Raw genomic sequence first — 16,174 nt, forward strand, 5'->3', positions numbered from 1 at the left:
ATGAAGTACATCATCCAGAGGCACAGGTCCACTAAAAGACCTAATCATAGCACCATAGAATGCTTCCCATGCTTCCCCCACTTTTCCACCACATCACTAAAACCCTCTTTACAGCAGTTTCTTTTACCCAATACATCATGTCCAGCTTCCAAGAAAAATTACAAGACATACTAAAAGGCAAAGAACACAGTTTTGAAATGAGAAAACATCAGAAACAGACATGGAAATCAGAATTACCAGACCAGGAATTAAAATAACTTTGATTACTTTGCTAAGGGCTCTAATGTATAAAGTAGACAGCATGCAAGAGCAAATGGGCTATGTAAATAGAGAAATGGAAATCTTGAGAAAGAACCAAAAAGAAATACTAGACATCAAAAATACTGTAACAAAAATGAAGAATGCCTTTCCTGGGCTTATTAGTAGACTGGACATAGCTAAGAAAAGAATTCTGAGCTTGAGGATATCTCAATAGGAACCTCTAAAACTCAAAAGCAAAGAGATCAACGTCTGAAAAAAAAAAAAAAAAGAAGAACAGAATATCCAAGGACTGTTGGACAACTACAAAAGATGTAATATGTGTAATGGGAATACCAAAAGGAGAAGAAAAAGAAAGGATCAGAAGAAATATTTAAGACAATAATGACCGAGAAGTTCCCCTCAAATTACTATCAAACACAAACCACAGATCCAGAAAGCTCAGAGAACACCAAGCAGAATAAATACTTAAAACTATACCTACACATATCATTTTCAAACTACAAAAAAAACAAAGGCAAAGAAGTCCTGAAAAAAGCCAGAGGGAAAAAAAAATTACCTTACCTACAGAGGAACAAAGGGACGAATTAACATCCAGCTTTTCAGAAACCATGCAAACAAGAAGACAGTGGTGTGAAATATGTAGGAGTATCAAGGGGAAAAATAAAAAACAAACAAAAAAACCCAAACGACCTAGAATTCTATGCCCTGCAGAATTATCCTTCACAACTGAAGGAGAAATAAAGACTTTCTCAGACAAACAAATATTGAAGACATTGGTTGCCGGTAGACCTGTCTTACAAGAAATGTTAAATGAAACTCTTTAGAGTAAAAGGAAATAATACAAGAGTGAAAACTCAGATTTACATAAAGTAAAAAAAAAAAAAAAGACATTAAAGAAGGAATAAGTGTTGGTAATATAAAAAAATTTTATTTTTCTTATTCATAATTGATCTAACAGATAAGTTTGTTCAAAATAATAATACCAACAAGTACTCACTTATGTATATATATCTTATACATAACTGTACAAAAGTGGAGTCCCTTGTGACCACTGTAAGGTCTCAGGTTCCAGAAAATACTTAAGACCCAGAGGATATTTAACACTTATGGAGAAACAATTTATACAAAGACCAAGGATATTGCACCAATCTGAAATTCTGATCCTTTAAAACACCCCACACAATTCAGGCTGTATTAATTTGTGTAACACTTGTTTCAAGAGACTTGTCTGACCTGGTGGAGAAGGGTTTGCTCAATGTGTATATGAAGAGAAGACTAATGAGGAGTGAGTAGCAGTTTCACTTTCTCATGGCAGCACCTGAAGGCCATTGGTATCTTCAGTACAGTGTTGTGCTAAGTGACAAAATGGTTCAAGGACTTAAGTGCTGAAGGACAAATAGTGGTTGAAGCATGTGGGTCAACGATTCTTTGTCATCTTGTGAGAGAATTCGGCTCTCACTTCACCTGAATAACTAAAAACTGGAGTGGTAGGGCTTCCAAGGTTATTTTTCTTTCAGTTCCATAAAGTCTACATCAGAAGTAATTCAGTCTTTTTAACTGGAAAACTGTCCCTCCTTTGGGTAAAGAGATCACAGTAGGAAATACATGGAAACTAGGAGATAAAATTTTAAGAGGAGATAATTATTAGGGAGTCTTAAGTAATAGATTCGGGTTTTAAAAATCATTATACAGTTATCTATTGGTATTTTTCAGGGATAATGACCAAAAGATGTAACATAATAACCTTAAACTAGCTAAAAAGATATTCAAGTAGTATCTAGAGGATAGTCAGAGTCCTGGAAGAGTGAAACCATGAATATGAGCAAGTTAGATTTTTTTATATGGATCCTAGGAAATATTTCATGGAAATGTAGTTTCTGAAACAGTGTATAAAAATGTTTGTAGGTTGAAAGCCAAATGTAAATGATGTAAATGGTTAAGGGACTAACAGTGTAACCACTAGGTTCTCAGTCTTTGTTTTCCCAAGATATTAATAAGTATGTAATTTAAGGCAGGATATTAAGTATAGAACAAGGTGAGAATCTATTCATCTGGCCCCAAGGTAGGGCAACCCATGAACACTTTCTAGTTACATATGCAACTTGCAACATCCATTCTATGTAGACAGAAGAACAATACAAATGGAAAAACATATTGTTCCCAAAGGAACGAGAAGACATACTTGCCTTATAGAGACACAGGTGCTGTGGTCGTAATAAACACCTTTTACGTTTAAAGAAAATGACTAGTAGTTTTGTGCATTGGTTTGCCAAAAAATGCATCCAAGAATAATATGTCACTAATGTCTTACTTGCTCAAGAGCAAAACATAATCTATGGTAAATATTAAACTTAATTTTTATGAGGGGACAGTTGCTAATAATAATTTAAAAAGAAAATCTGCATTACATAATTTCTTTCCCTTTCCCTCCCCTGCACCTTGTCCCAAGTATATTATATTTTGATAGGACTGAATGGTTAATGATTCCCCAAAGAAACTGTTATGCTTAAAAAAAATGTGTGATAAACTTTTACAAATAATAGACTCAACAAGAGCGACATCAATAAAACTTTCAAAGCATCTTTAAAGATATATTTAAGTATCCATAAAACACTTCTTTAACAAACAGTAAATTTTTCATACCTGGAATGTTATATAGAAAGTTCCATAATTGTTCTTCTTCCATGTAGCTCACAAAAACATTTCCAAATGTTTGTGGAGAAAAATTGCAATGGTACAATACTTTAAAGATGGTTTCTATTAAGCTGGATCCTTGGTTCAGATTATCATCTGTATCAGAACCTTGCTCTTGAAAGGTACATTCTTGGAAAGAATAAAATTAATTTGGTAAGATAGGTATCAGTGAATGTGATTAAATTCTTGTCACTTACCCAAGCATATTGCAGTAAAACTGTATTTGATTAATATTTACATAATAAGAGAAATGCCATATTCTTTCAGAGTAATGGCCCACCAAACCCAATATTGTTACTGAGATACTTAGGATATTTGCAGGGGGAAAAATGTGAGAAGGGTCACAATGACATGACCTCAAAGAAAGAGAGAGAGAGAGAGAGAGAGAGAGAGAGAGGGAGAGAGTGAATCACAAGCAAGCTCCATGCTGTCAGGGCAGAATCCAATATGGGGCTTGCAGTGAGATCAAGACCTGAGCTGAAATCGAGAGTCAGCCACTTAACCAACTGAGCCACCTAGACGCCCACCAAGGTGAGTTCTAAGTTGGACCTCACCAACTGTCTAAGAAGGTCTGGATGGAGGGTGAGCCTCAGCTGATTTCAAATGTTTCTAAAGTTGGTGTCCTAGAAACCCGGTGAAAACCAATACCTTTTCGAGGCACTCCTCCACAAACCTTGGTTCTTCCCAGCTTGCACATTTCCTACACTTTAGGGCTTTTCTTCTGCGTTCCCTTTCATTCTTCTATTTCCCATTCCTTTCAAGAAGACTCCGCTAGGGTTCTATTCTTTTAACCTTCTTTTTAAGTTCGTCCCTTCCCTGCTCCTCCACATGCAGGTCTAGCCCTTTCCTTTTTCTTTCCCTCAGCCTTCTGGACAAGGCACTTGTTTGTTTAATGGAAAATTCCCCAGGTGTGTCTTCAATCGTGAAAGACATAAATATCAAGGAGTTGTAGATCTGTCTAGAGCATCCACTGTTCAAACAAAGGTCATCCACTTAGCCTCATCTTCCTCAGTCAATATTAATACCCAAGAGGTATTTTCCCGTCAGATCTACAACTAACCCAGGCCTGCACTCTCTTATTGTTCTCCCTTTAATATGAGTCACACTCCTGTCTTTCTCCACACTTCTAGCTAAGGAAGGAGGGAGGACTCTTCTCAGTGGTGAGTTTGGGGCCAACCTGACCACAGGGAGTTGCATTCTGGCCTGCTCTCCTCCTCATTAAGTCTATGAGGGCTGGTTCTGCCATTGCATAAGTCTATGAGGGACAGGAGGATCATCTTAATTCTGGAAAATAAGGCTGTGTGGGCAAGCCATATTTAAAGCCATATTTTCTGACCCAAGCAATAATAAAGCTGCTATTTTGAATTCCATCTGGCTCCCCTCTATCTATCAAATGTTTCATACCTTCTATAAACAAATAAAAGAATTGAAAACAGATTGCCTTTTCAGTAACACTGAAGGGCTCTTTTCACTGCAGACATTAACTAGAACTAAACTTGTTAGCGCTTCAAAAGAGGGTGGTATCTGGGGAGGAGCTCCCCCACCAACCCCACCAGGAGCCTGTGTTTACTGCTACCACAGATTTACACATACATGGTGCACTAGCACTTTGCTTTCCAAGACTGCTTAATTTTTACTTTCTACAAAAATGCTGTTAATGACAAGCTCCTGCTGAGTCACTAAAATGGATTTGGCAGCAATGTTGGTGAAGAGAGTGCCATCAGCTGAGGGACGCTGAATTAACCAGGCTCTAACGAGCATCCCTAACCAAAGGGAAGAGGCTGAAAGACTCACTTTAGACATAGATATTAGAGAGAAAGTGCACGGATAGAAAATGTAGCCTATAAAACCAGGATTCAACACCTAAAACACCAGGCTGGTAAATTGATACCTGAGAAAAAGGGGGTGGAGTGTCATGTGAAAATGGCTTCAAAGAAGCACTAAATTTGAAAATCACAGCCTAGTTCACTGTAAAAATTAATAACAATAAAATTGAAACCTGACTTGGAAAATTGGTTTGGAGTCTACTGCATAAAAGGTAACAATAGATACAAAGATCTGCCATTTATTTACAAGTTTTCAGTTAAACGTGACTTGATTATTACTTTTTCCTCCCTCAATGTATTCTTATTTTGGCAAAATTTAAATTTTAAAAACAAAGTCTCATGAAATGGGTCTATGAATTAAACTACAAAGACAAAACAAAACAAAACAAAATCATTCTTTTTCAGAGATTTTCTTTCCCAAGTCTTTCCTGGGAATTATTTTCCTGCTTTCCGTTCTAAAATTCTCATACGCAAATTAAAGCACTTACAACATTTTCTATGCCGTTTTCCTCAATACCCAAATAAACTAAACATCAGATTTCTACCTCTTTTGAACAACCACAGTCCCAAATTCAGGGTTGTGATTAATGGTGAGATGGGAGACAGGCCTTTATTGAATACCCACAATGGTGCTGGCTCTCTGCTCACTGTTTTGCACATATTTACCTATTTATCTTGATCCTCACAAAACTCTACTAAGTGTATATATTTTTTAAATGTTTATTTTTTAGAGAGAGTGCACGCGCATGTGCCAGCGAGCAAAGGAGGGGCGAGAGAGAGGGAGACACAGAATCTGAAGCGGGCTCTGCACTGACAGCAGAGAGCCCCATGCATGGCTCAAACTCAGGAACTGCGACATCATGACCTGAGCCTAAGATGGACACTTAACCAACTGAGCCACCGAGGCGCCCCAAAAATCTACTAAGTGTAGATTATCTCTGTTGAGGGAGCCTGAGGCAAGCTGAGGGCAAAACACAAACACAAGCTAGCACCGCCCTGCCCCGCCCCCGCCAAGGTGGGATTCGTGTGATATTCCTTGGACACCTCTGGCTGCACAAAAACAAGAAAGGACAAAAAACAAATGGTTAATCTGATTAAGAGTCTCCACCAGTTTACCAGAAAAAGGCAATCCTATCAAAAGCCTAAAGTCCGGGAACTCCTACTGTCAATGTTAATGCTTTGCTAGGGGGAAAAACACCTTAACTTGACAATAGCTAGGCCTCCAGTAAGTCTTTTGCATGTGAGAGTCTCTTTGGAAATTCCCTCTTGACTTGATCTCCCCAGACTCCATAAAACGGTGCCCCACAGTTACAGTGCAGCTTTTCCTGCCCGTTGGTCCTGTCTCCCGGCTTTAATAAAATCACCTTTTTGCACCAAAGATGTCTTTAAGAATTCTTTCTTGACCATCGGCTCTGGACCCCACAAACCCCCCACCACCCCAAAACTTCATCAATCTCCATGTTTTTTAACAAATAAAGAAAATAAGTCTTAAAGAGGCTGATGATAAATAAAATATAAAAGTTCTCTACAAGTCATCAAGAAAATAGCTACATTCAAGAGAGATTTATAATTGGACAATTGACTCCAGTGTCTTGAAAACTGATCATCTTTATAGAGAAGGCACAGGTAATTCTGTGTATTTGAAAATTATTATGTAATATCTACAAATTTATAAATGTAGATACCTGTATCTACTAAGGTTCCTCTCCATACTTTTTATAAGATAAGATTTTCTCCAAAGTGCATTTCATGGTATGTTAATGTAGTAGCCCATATGTTCTGGAAGTGCTGGCTTCAACAATATTAAATAGTTTTGTTTTCTGCAGGATTTCTCAGAGCCTTTAATTATTCATGAGCCCTGTGCCTCTCCAAGAAGGGATTTTAGTATATAGTGTTTTAAAACATTTTTGACCATAAAACCTTTTTCTAGTATTACATTTAGCAGGAGTACTATTCTATAAAACTGAATCTCGGAATCCTGGCTCTACTGTTTACAAATAGACTCTTAAATTAACTTCAAGCCCTTTACGTTTGCAAATGAAAGTGAGCATTTCAAATGAAAAGGGAAGCAAGGTAGAAAGAAGTGCAAAGTTTTACTCTGCATAAGGAGATTGCCAATTTGAAAAGAAATCTGGTCACCAAAGTTGGATTTAATTTTAATTCAAATGAATCATTTTGGGGCAAAGAAGGATTTTGCTTTACCAGTAGACACTGGAGAGAATAACATGGGGCGCCAAGAATAACATGTGGCTCAGTCGGTTAAGTGTCCGACTTTGGCTCAGGTCACGATCTTGTGGTTCACGAGTTCGAGCCCTGTGTTGGGCTCTGTGCTGATAGCTCGGAGCCTGGAGCCTGCTTCTGATTCTGTGTCTCCCTCTCTCTCTGACCCTCCCCCCATTCATGCTCTGTCTCTCTCTGCCTCAAAAATAAATAAACGTTAAAAAATTTTTTTTTAAAAAATAAAAAAATAACAAAGCACAGCCAAAAGAGGTCTTGAAAAACCGATTCTTAGCCCACAGATTTATATCAGGTTCTAACCATCTGATTAAGAAACATAATGAAATTATACGACTGGCAGGCACCTTACAAGGAGGTCAGTAAATATTTGGTCAATAAATGAATAAACATTTGTTGAGTCAATGAATAAAAAGTCTTCTAGCATTCGTGACAACGGTGACCTAGTTTCTTTTTGAATACTTACAGTGGTGAGATTTCCATTACCATTCCAGGCAGCTGTCCCACTGCTGGACAGCTCAAGTTATGATATGAAAAGATAGGATTCAGGAAGCATAGAGGGAAAGGTTCGTACCTGAGGTCCCTGGGTGGGGAAAACCACATATTTTGGAACAATGCTGGGCATGACTGACCATAGCAGACTTCCTTGGGGGTAAGTTCCTCTTAAGCATGTAACAGACACCACCTACTCCCCCTCATGTTCCCATCAGGAATTTGACAAAAGTCCTGACTATAAAAATAAGTAGTAGACCATAGAACGGTACAGCCATAGACCATTATGGAAATGGGCCAATCAAAAAGAAATGCCTAGGCATTTAGAGTTACCTAGCCAATAAGGGTAGAACCTGAGAAGGAAAATGGGGGAAGGGAAGCACCCCACCTTCGCCACCAAAACCCGATTTAAAAAAGACCCCTGCCTATTCTCACAGGCATTCATTTTCCAATGCCCCCTCTCTGTTAAGACAGCTTTCATACTATTCTTACTTTCTGTAAGAAAGTAATAAACTTTTGCCTGCTGCTCTTTTTATTCTGTGTCCACCTCTTTATTCTTGGAAGCAGGGAGACAAGGACCCTAGGTGTTGAGGTAAAGAATACTGAAACAAAGTTACCAAGCTGTTTTTCATTTTTAAGAAACATTACACGATACTGTTATCAGAAAGGGGTATAGAAATCTACTCTCCTCTCTTTAGTAGATAAAGAAAAGAAGCACAGAGTTGTAAACAATTTCCTCAGGCATCATTAGGGATGAGAATTCAGGTTTTCTGACTGACAGAGTGACAGCCAAATCCATCTCCTTCCAACTTATTCCCAAGTATTTCTACTTGCTGATGTGAACAGCTTTTTTTTTTTTTTTTTTTTTTTTTACATTCAGACTTAAAATATTCGAAGATAGCTATCCTGCCTCTTCTAGTCTTTTCTTCTCCAAGTTATACATACCCAGTTCACTTAAGCAAGGTATGGCCTAGGTAACATCTTAGCAGTTTCACTCTTTTTCTTTTTTTTTAAGTTTATTTATTTTTGAGAGAAAAAGACAGAGCATGAGTGGAGGAGGGGCAGAGAGAAAAGGAGACACAGAATCTGAAACAGGTTCCTGGCTCTGAGAGGTCAGCACAGAGCCTGATGTGGAGCTCGAACTCACAAAATGTGAGATCATGACCTGAGCAGAAGTCAGATGCTTAACCGACTGAGTCACCCAGGGGCACAGTTTTCACTCTTAATGGGCAATCTCCCTTTAAACAAGTTGTGTCAAGAAAAGACCATGATATTTCAGGCAGGATCTGATAACCACTAAGCATAGGTGGATAACTGGTCCAAATTGTGCAGCTGGCAGCCCTAGGGAGTGAGAGATAAGTTTTGAGCTCCACCTGGACCCCCAGTACGCAAGGTCCCTAAATGGCTATACGGTAAATCCAAGTCAAAGCTATTTCAAAGGGAAATTGTAGGCAGATATCAAGCCTATCTACCCAGTGGGAATGTCTACTCAGACCTTGGGAGAGAAGTTAAAATTGTCATGCTAGCAGTATGTGCAGGTCTCCTCTCCAGATGACTACACTGCAGAGAAGTACTAAAGCCACCATGGGAGCCTGGGTGCTGTACAATATTCTAGAGCAAGGGTTGGCAAGCCTGGGGGACAAATCCAGACTGATGCCTGTTTTCAACAGACTGATTCCTGTTTCAAGCAAAGAATGATTTGTATGTTTTTAAATGGTTGGAAAAAAAAATCACAAGTAGGATATCCTTTGTGACACACAAAATTATGTAAAATTCAAATTTCTGTGTGCATAAATAAAACTTCATTGGAATACAGCTGATGGGGCTCCGACATGTTACCTCAAATATGGTACCTAGGCATACTGAATATTTTAAACACTGGAAAGAGTTTGAGAAAACAGCAGAAGCAGGAAGGTCACTCTGACCTTCCCCCTGCTCTTCTCTCCTGAAACAGGACAGGTGCCCTCTCTGTACCAGGAGGGTAGGGGCATCCCTGTCTCTGAAGTCAAAAGGATACTAAGAAGGATCCTAACAAATAGGCCCTGCTAAGTTTCCCCCAACTTACTAATTTCATACCCTTTGACCTATCGTATTTCTCCATGACTGTCCATTCTTCATTGAACCTAGCATAAAAAGGCTCCAGTTTAACGGTTTCTTTGGGTCACTCCTGTATCAGAAAGCAAGCAAGCAAGCAAGCAAGCAAGAAAGAAAGCACGTGGGCAGCTCAGCCAGTTGTGTCCGACTTCGGCTGAGGTCATGATCTCACAGTATGTGAGTTCGAGCCCCGTGTAGGGCTCTGCTCTGTGCTGAGAGCTCAGAGCCTGGAGCCTGCTTCTGATTCTGTGTCTCCCTCTCTCTCTCTGCCCCTCCACTGCTCACACGCTGTCTCTCTCTCTCTCTCTCTCTCTAAGAAAAATAAACATTAAAAATTTTTTTTAAAATGTATTTCTATTCTTTTTCTCCTGTTAATGTATCTTTGTCAGTTGAATTTTCAACCCGTTCAGAAGCCCTAAGAGTGTTGAAGAAAACTTCTCCCTCCCCTACACAGCCATGCTCATTTGCTTATGACAGTGGTAGAGTTTGGTGGCTGTGACAGAGATGGAAGAGTTGACAAAGCCTGAAATGTTCACTATGTGGCCCTTTGTACAAAAGTTTGCCAGCTCCCATTCCAGAATACTGGAAGAAAGTGTACATGTATTCCAAATAATCTAATAGTGAAGGACATCGTCCATCTACTCCCAAATAACTTACTTCAAGCAAGTAGCCATCCGCTCTTCAGAGCAGCCTTTGCCTATTACCCAGTCTGTCAATCTTTCTTCAGTCACTCTGTTTTATAAAAGCACTCCATGGCACTTATTAGCAGCTGAACTTATCCAATTTTTAATACCTCCTTACTTTATAAGGTCCGTCCTCTCCAATTTTCCCCAGCAATTAATCCCCCCGAATGTAAGGGCACTATGGCATGTCACATTTACCACTCTATCTCCGACTGAGAACAGTGCCTCATACCTAGTTAGAGCCCATTAAATATTAGTCTAATAGAGAACATATTTGTAAAATCAAGTAACCGAAATTTTCAGAAATTAATTCCAAAGAATGTTATTTCTTATTTCTAAGAATGAATACCTCCATAAAGTCCCATGTTTTTATTTTAGAAATTTATTTAAAAACAATTGATATACTGTCACAAAATAATGGCTCTTCTCTCTGCTAACAAGGACCACTTAAATATCAAGTGGGCAATTTATTCAATTTCTCTGAATCCAAGTTTCATCATTTGCAAAATGGTCCTAATAATCCAAGGGTCATAAATGAAATAATATGTTAAATCGCTCTGAGTTGTTGGGGACAAAGATGCTACATAAATTCATGATAATAGTATCACTTGTAATATAATGCCCAATCATTTTGCAATGCTAACACCAGAAGCACATTAACTGCTAAAGAAGACACATGTTCCTATAGTTATATTAGACATTTTCTAGGTGCCATGAAGAGATAGAATATAAAATATTTCAGCCACTGTCAAGCCAGATTAGATTTGATTCCGTGGAAGAGAAGCATTATAGCAAAATTCATGCTCCCAGTCTCCCAAGCTGTGTGTGAAGGTTCCCAAGGAGTGTTACAATATTTAGAACTTGAGAATATTTATTTGTCCCAGTTCTCATCTTCACGTGCTAGCATCTTGACAGCTGCTCGGTCAATACCTTCTCAGGCACAAGGCCTTAAAGGAGAAACTCTACTTCCTAGGAAGCACTTAAATTTATGCTTAGACAGAGGGAAGGATTACTGACAAGCACAAGGAGAGACCACTGCATAGGGACCACAGGAGGAGTGATTAGAAAAGAAAAATACATCAGATGTATTCTTCCAGGCATTCAGTATAAAAGAAGGAAAGAATCTAATACAAATTAAGTACCTACTAAGTGCCAAACAATGGTACTTCGTATTTATTTACTTTCTTAAACCTTAAAATGAACACATAAGATCAATATTAGTACTCCATTTAAAAATGAATGAAACGGAATTGCTTCATGGAAATTTAATTGCCATTTATTCACTCACTCACTCATTCATTCAATAAATGATTTCAAGTACACTCTATGTACCAAAGAGTCTAGAAGGAGGCCAAGCACTGCGGATACAATGATGATCTATCTGCCCTCCTGGAACTTGCACCCACTGAGACAGACGTTAAGTACATAGTTACGTTAATTCAGCATTCACTTAAAATTGTAACAAGTGTTACAAAAGGAATCATGGTAGGACCTTTTGGAACAATCAAAGATGACTTCCTAGGAAGTAATATTCAAGCTAAAAGAGGATTAGCGGCAGCCAGGAAAATGAAGAGGGAAGAGATTCTGGACACACAAAAACCACAACATTTCAAAGGTTCTGCAGCAGAAAAGAACTTGTCATACGGGCCAAGTAAAAGGTAGTTGGTGTTAAAGTACCTGCCTATTTTCTCACGACACTTCTGCAGGGCCCTTGCTGTTACAGATACACAAATCTAGGATGCACAACCTAGACCAGAAAATGCATGTTAAGCTAGAGGAAAGCAGGATGCAGTATGTTGGATGAGTCAGCCACAGCCAGAGCACAATGGGTGTTGCTCATGTCTCAAGGAGAGGGTCCTTACCCTGTAAGTAGTGGGCAGCCACTAAAGGGATTTAGGAGGGGAGTGACATAATCAGATCAATACTGAGATCACGCTTTCTGACTACGTGACCTTCCAGATAAAATGGTTTATAAATATTCCTAGGTAAATATTGTCTCCTTACAAGCCAGTAATACACTGGAAAGACAAGCCACATAGTCAGATTCTTCGCCTTCTATAGCAACTATAGAAGGAGTCTATAGACTCTTTCTTAGATAGCCTTGCTACTCAAAAGGTGGGCCAGGGACCAGCAGCAGCAGGGGCAGCATCACATGGGAGCTTGTTAGAAATGGAGAGACCCAGGCCCCATCCCCAAACCTATTGAATCAGAATCTGCAGTTTTAACAAGCTTCCCAGGTGACACATTTGCATTTTAAAGTCAAGAAGCTTTGTTTTACTTAATACCCTATAAACACACCACCCTCAGAGAAACTCAGCAGACCCTAGGCAATAAGTGATAAATGTTTCTGGGACTATAATAGTTCTACAGAGCCCATTGATACTCTTTTTAAAAAAATTTTTTATGTTTAGTTATTATTTGAGAGAATGAGACAGAGTGGGGATGGAGGAGAGAGGAGACACAGAGAGAGAGAGAGAGGGAGACACAGAATCCGAAGCAGGATCCAGGCTCTGAGCTCTCAGCACAGAGCCGGATACAGGGCTCGAACCCATGAACCACACAAGATCATGACCTGAGCTCAAGACTGGCGCTTAACCAACTGAGTCACCCAGGCACCCCAGAGCCCACTGACATTCTAAGCTAGTTCATCATCATTCTAGGACAGGATGGACACTTGGTTGGAAAAGACTAGGGTAAAAACACACAAAAATGGTTCTACTGTTCCTAATAAGAATAGGGTACAAATCCAGAGAAGAAAAAAGACTGAACAAGTCAGAGTACAGATATCATCACCAGCAAAAGTAGCTTAGGACATCGACGTTAGGTACACTGAGGGTATCAAGAGGGAGTATATTTTTACTTTTGGTCATCTCCTTCAAGACAGGCATAAAACAGCACTTTGCTCATACTTACAAAGTAAAACAACACACACACACACACACACACACACACACACACACACACACAGAGTGTATAACAAACACTAAGTTTCTGCCCTAACAGTGCTCTCATTATGAAAAAAAAAAAAAAAAATCAGGCTGATATTAACTGTAAAATAAGAGAATTTGAATTGATTCATTCATTTTAAGTCAACCGTCCCTTTGTAGTGGTAGCAGCGTTTTTATCTAAGAGTTTTGTGTAGATCTGTTTCTTGATTATCTTCACTTTGTTACAAGGCTGAAATGTACACACTGTGCGGTACACAGGCTCCTGACAGCTCCCAGGTTGTGCAGCCCTGCAATCTGGGAAACTCCGGTTCTGCGTAGATGCCAAGGGGTGTGGTGGGGGAAAGCACAATCTCTGGAAGCCAGCTGTCTGGATCAAATCCTGCTTGGCCAATCACATGTGACTTGGACATGTGACTTAATGTCTTAGTTTCTTCATCTTTAAAATGGAGATGAAAATTGTCCAAATTGTCCCCACCACAGAGAGTTGTTTAGGAGGATTTGTTCACTGAACACATGTAAAGTAGTTAGAAACAATGTCTGGAACATGATAAACATTACGTATTTGCTTGCTTCGTGTTGTTATATTCCACGTGAAAACCACCGGAAACTCAGAAGTTTCACTGGGAGTCATTCTTGGGGCAATGGGCAAAGGAAAGAATGTTAGTCACACTTCATTCAAGTGTCACCAACAGGAAGAGGCCACCTGTTAACAAATATTTGTTCCTTTGTTGCCTCAAGAAACTGTTTGGGCCATGTGGTCTTCGTGAAGTAATTACCAAAACAATCACCCTAGGTTTTTAAAGTCAATGATCCAAAATAGTGTCTTACAACTTTAAAATCCTCTATAAACATTTGTAACTGAGAGTTTTTCCCCTCAAATTTAAGATGTCCTACCTTAAAAATAAAACCAACAAACATTATCTTCTAATGCCAACTGAACGTTACCCTAAGAATGTTATAAACTATCCCCATGTGAAATCAGTTTATGTTTATCAAGTTTTAGTAATGTAATCGTTCCCTGAAAATGCTACATTTTTTTATACAGGAGGAATTATTACCCATAGCAAAAACATGATTTCACTTCCTAGAAGTTTGGAGCCCATGAAGCATATATTATAGGTTAAAATTTTACCATTCCTTTATTAAATTTTGCTATTTTCCAAAATAGCAGTGAAGTTGCATCTCATACTATAAGACAATCATTTCTGTATATGACCTGCTGATGTTTTTTTTGTTTTGTTTTGTTTTGTTTTGTTTTGTTTGTCTTTTTAAGTAGCCTTCACACCCAGCATGGAGTCCAATGTAGGGCTTAAACTCATGATCCTGAGATCAAGACCTGAGCTGAGATCAAGAGTCAGGGCTTACCTGACTGAGTTACCCAGGCACCTCTATGATCTGCTGATTTAAAAAAATAAATAAATACAAATTCTGATAAATCATTTTCATAGAGCAAAACCAAAAGCTACAGATATAAAAGAGATAAGTGGCATGTGTTTTAGCCTTTATAATACACGACTATGTGTCAAAAAATCTGTACCTAACAGAATTTAATAACTGTTTCTTAGAGAAAGAACTTTGTTTTAAAATATGTATAATGAAAATATGTACTCAAAATCTCTTGATTCTTCTTCCTGAGCCAATTTAACACAAGTTAAGTTTTATCAATTAGACCAAAAAGACCCTATTTATAAAGGAAAACTCTCCCATAAAAAGCTGACAGTTATGTTGCTTGAAACAGCTAATTCAGCATATCTTATTCCAAAATTTTGCTTTTCTAAAAATATGATCAAACTTCTAAATTACCAAATGAGTTCTGAAATACTCTGAGACTTCTAATCAAATGAAAAGAAAAGCTCTGCATAAAATATTACAAATTTATTTTTATGTACATAATAATTTCCATCTTAGTCTAGTTAATAAGATTCCCTGAGTATATTGTTTCTAACTTAAAGTGACAAGACTTCCATGGGAACTTAATAAGTAAGTCAATCAATTGATTAGTAAATTCCGTCACTTCATTCTTACAGTATTTGCAGTAGTTAATAAAATTCAATACAAGACAATACCAGAATAGCCATATAACCCTGATCAAACACCTAACAATACTATATGTACCAGAAGGTGGATATAATATTTTTGGCAAGTAAATGTCGTTTTCATTTGGAAGAAAACATGGTTAGATATTCATAACTATGACTGCTATACTTAGTGGCTATATCATTATAGTCAAAAGGTTTGATCACAATTGGTTTTCCAGGCTGCTCTATATAACTCTACCGATAAGAGACCAATTCTATTCTGGGACCATGCTTGTGAGTTTCTACGATTATATTAGTGTAACTCTGTAGCCCAGTCGGATAGTATCCAGTCAGTCATCTTGCCTGAAAGCCCCGATTATTAAGTTTAAGGGGAGCTCTGTATTTTATATTCTAACTGATCATTGATTGTACAATCACTAGACTTTTCCTTTTTTTTTCTTTTTCTTTTCTTTTCTTTTCTTTTTTTTTTTTTTTTAGACTTTTTCCATAAAGCATTGTGGTAACTTGCAAAGGAATATAAAACTTGTGATCAGCCTAATTACTTAACTGGAAAGACCTGTTAAATACATGTGCATCAGAATGTCTTAGTTGATTCAGCCTGAGAGTGGGCAGATTAAAGTTCTTTCAGATTCCCCTAGCCCACTCCAGGATTTGCTTTGCGTGAGTATTTATATAGGAAGGGCCGGGGACAGAAAGCTCCGGCTGGGTTCAGAATCCAGGTTTACCCACCATTTATAAGTGTGTGTGTCTCTAGGCAAATGACATTATCTTAAACTCTAATGTCATTACTTTTAACATAAAGAAAACAATAGTATATACTCTATTAGGTTGTAAGAATCAAATGTGAAGTGCTTGGCACAGCACCTAAAACCTAATAAGCAAACAATAAAAGTTGGCTACTT

The 16,174-nt window shown here is 38.2% G+C and overlaps 1 protein-coding gene across 1 annotated transcript in view; it reads right to left on the reverse strand.

The window, feature by feature from the left end:
- The window catches only part of KIAA0825 (KIAA0825 ortholog), a 208,298-nt gene that overhangs the window by 39,846 nt on the left and 152,278 nt on the right, over positions 1–16,174 (reverse strand). The window contains 1 exon segment of the mRNA XM_015536093.2: positions 2,905–3,084. Coding sequence (XP_015391579.2) covers positions 2,905–3,084 — 180 coding nt within the window.

This window comes from Panthera tigris, chromosome A1 (genome assembly GCF_018350195.1).
Source record: "Panthera tigris isolate Pti1 chromosome A1, P.tigris_Pti1_mat1.1, whole genome shotgun sequence".
NCBI classification, from domain to species: Eukaryota; Metazoa; Chordata; class Mammalia; order Carnivora; family Felidae; genus Panthera; species Panthera tigris.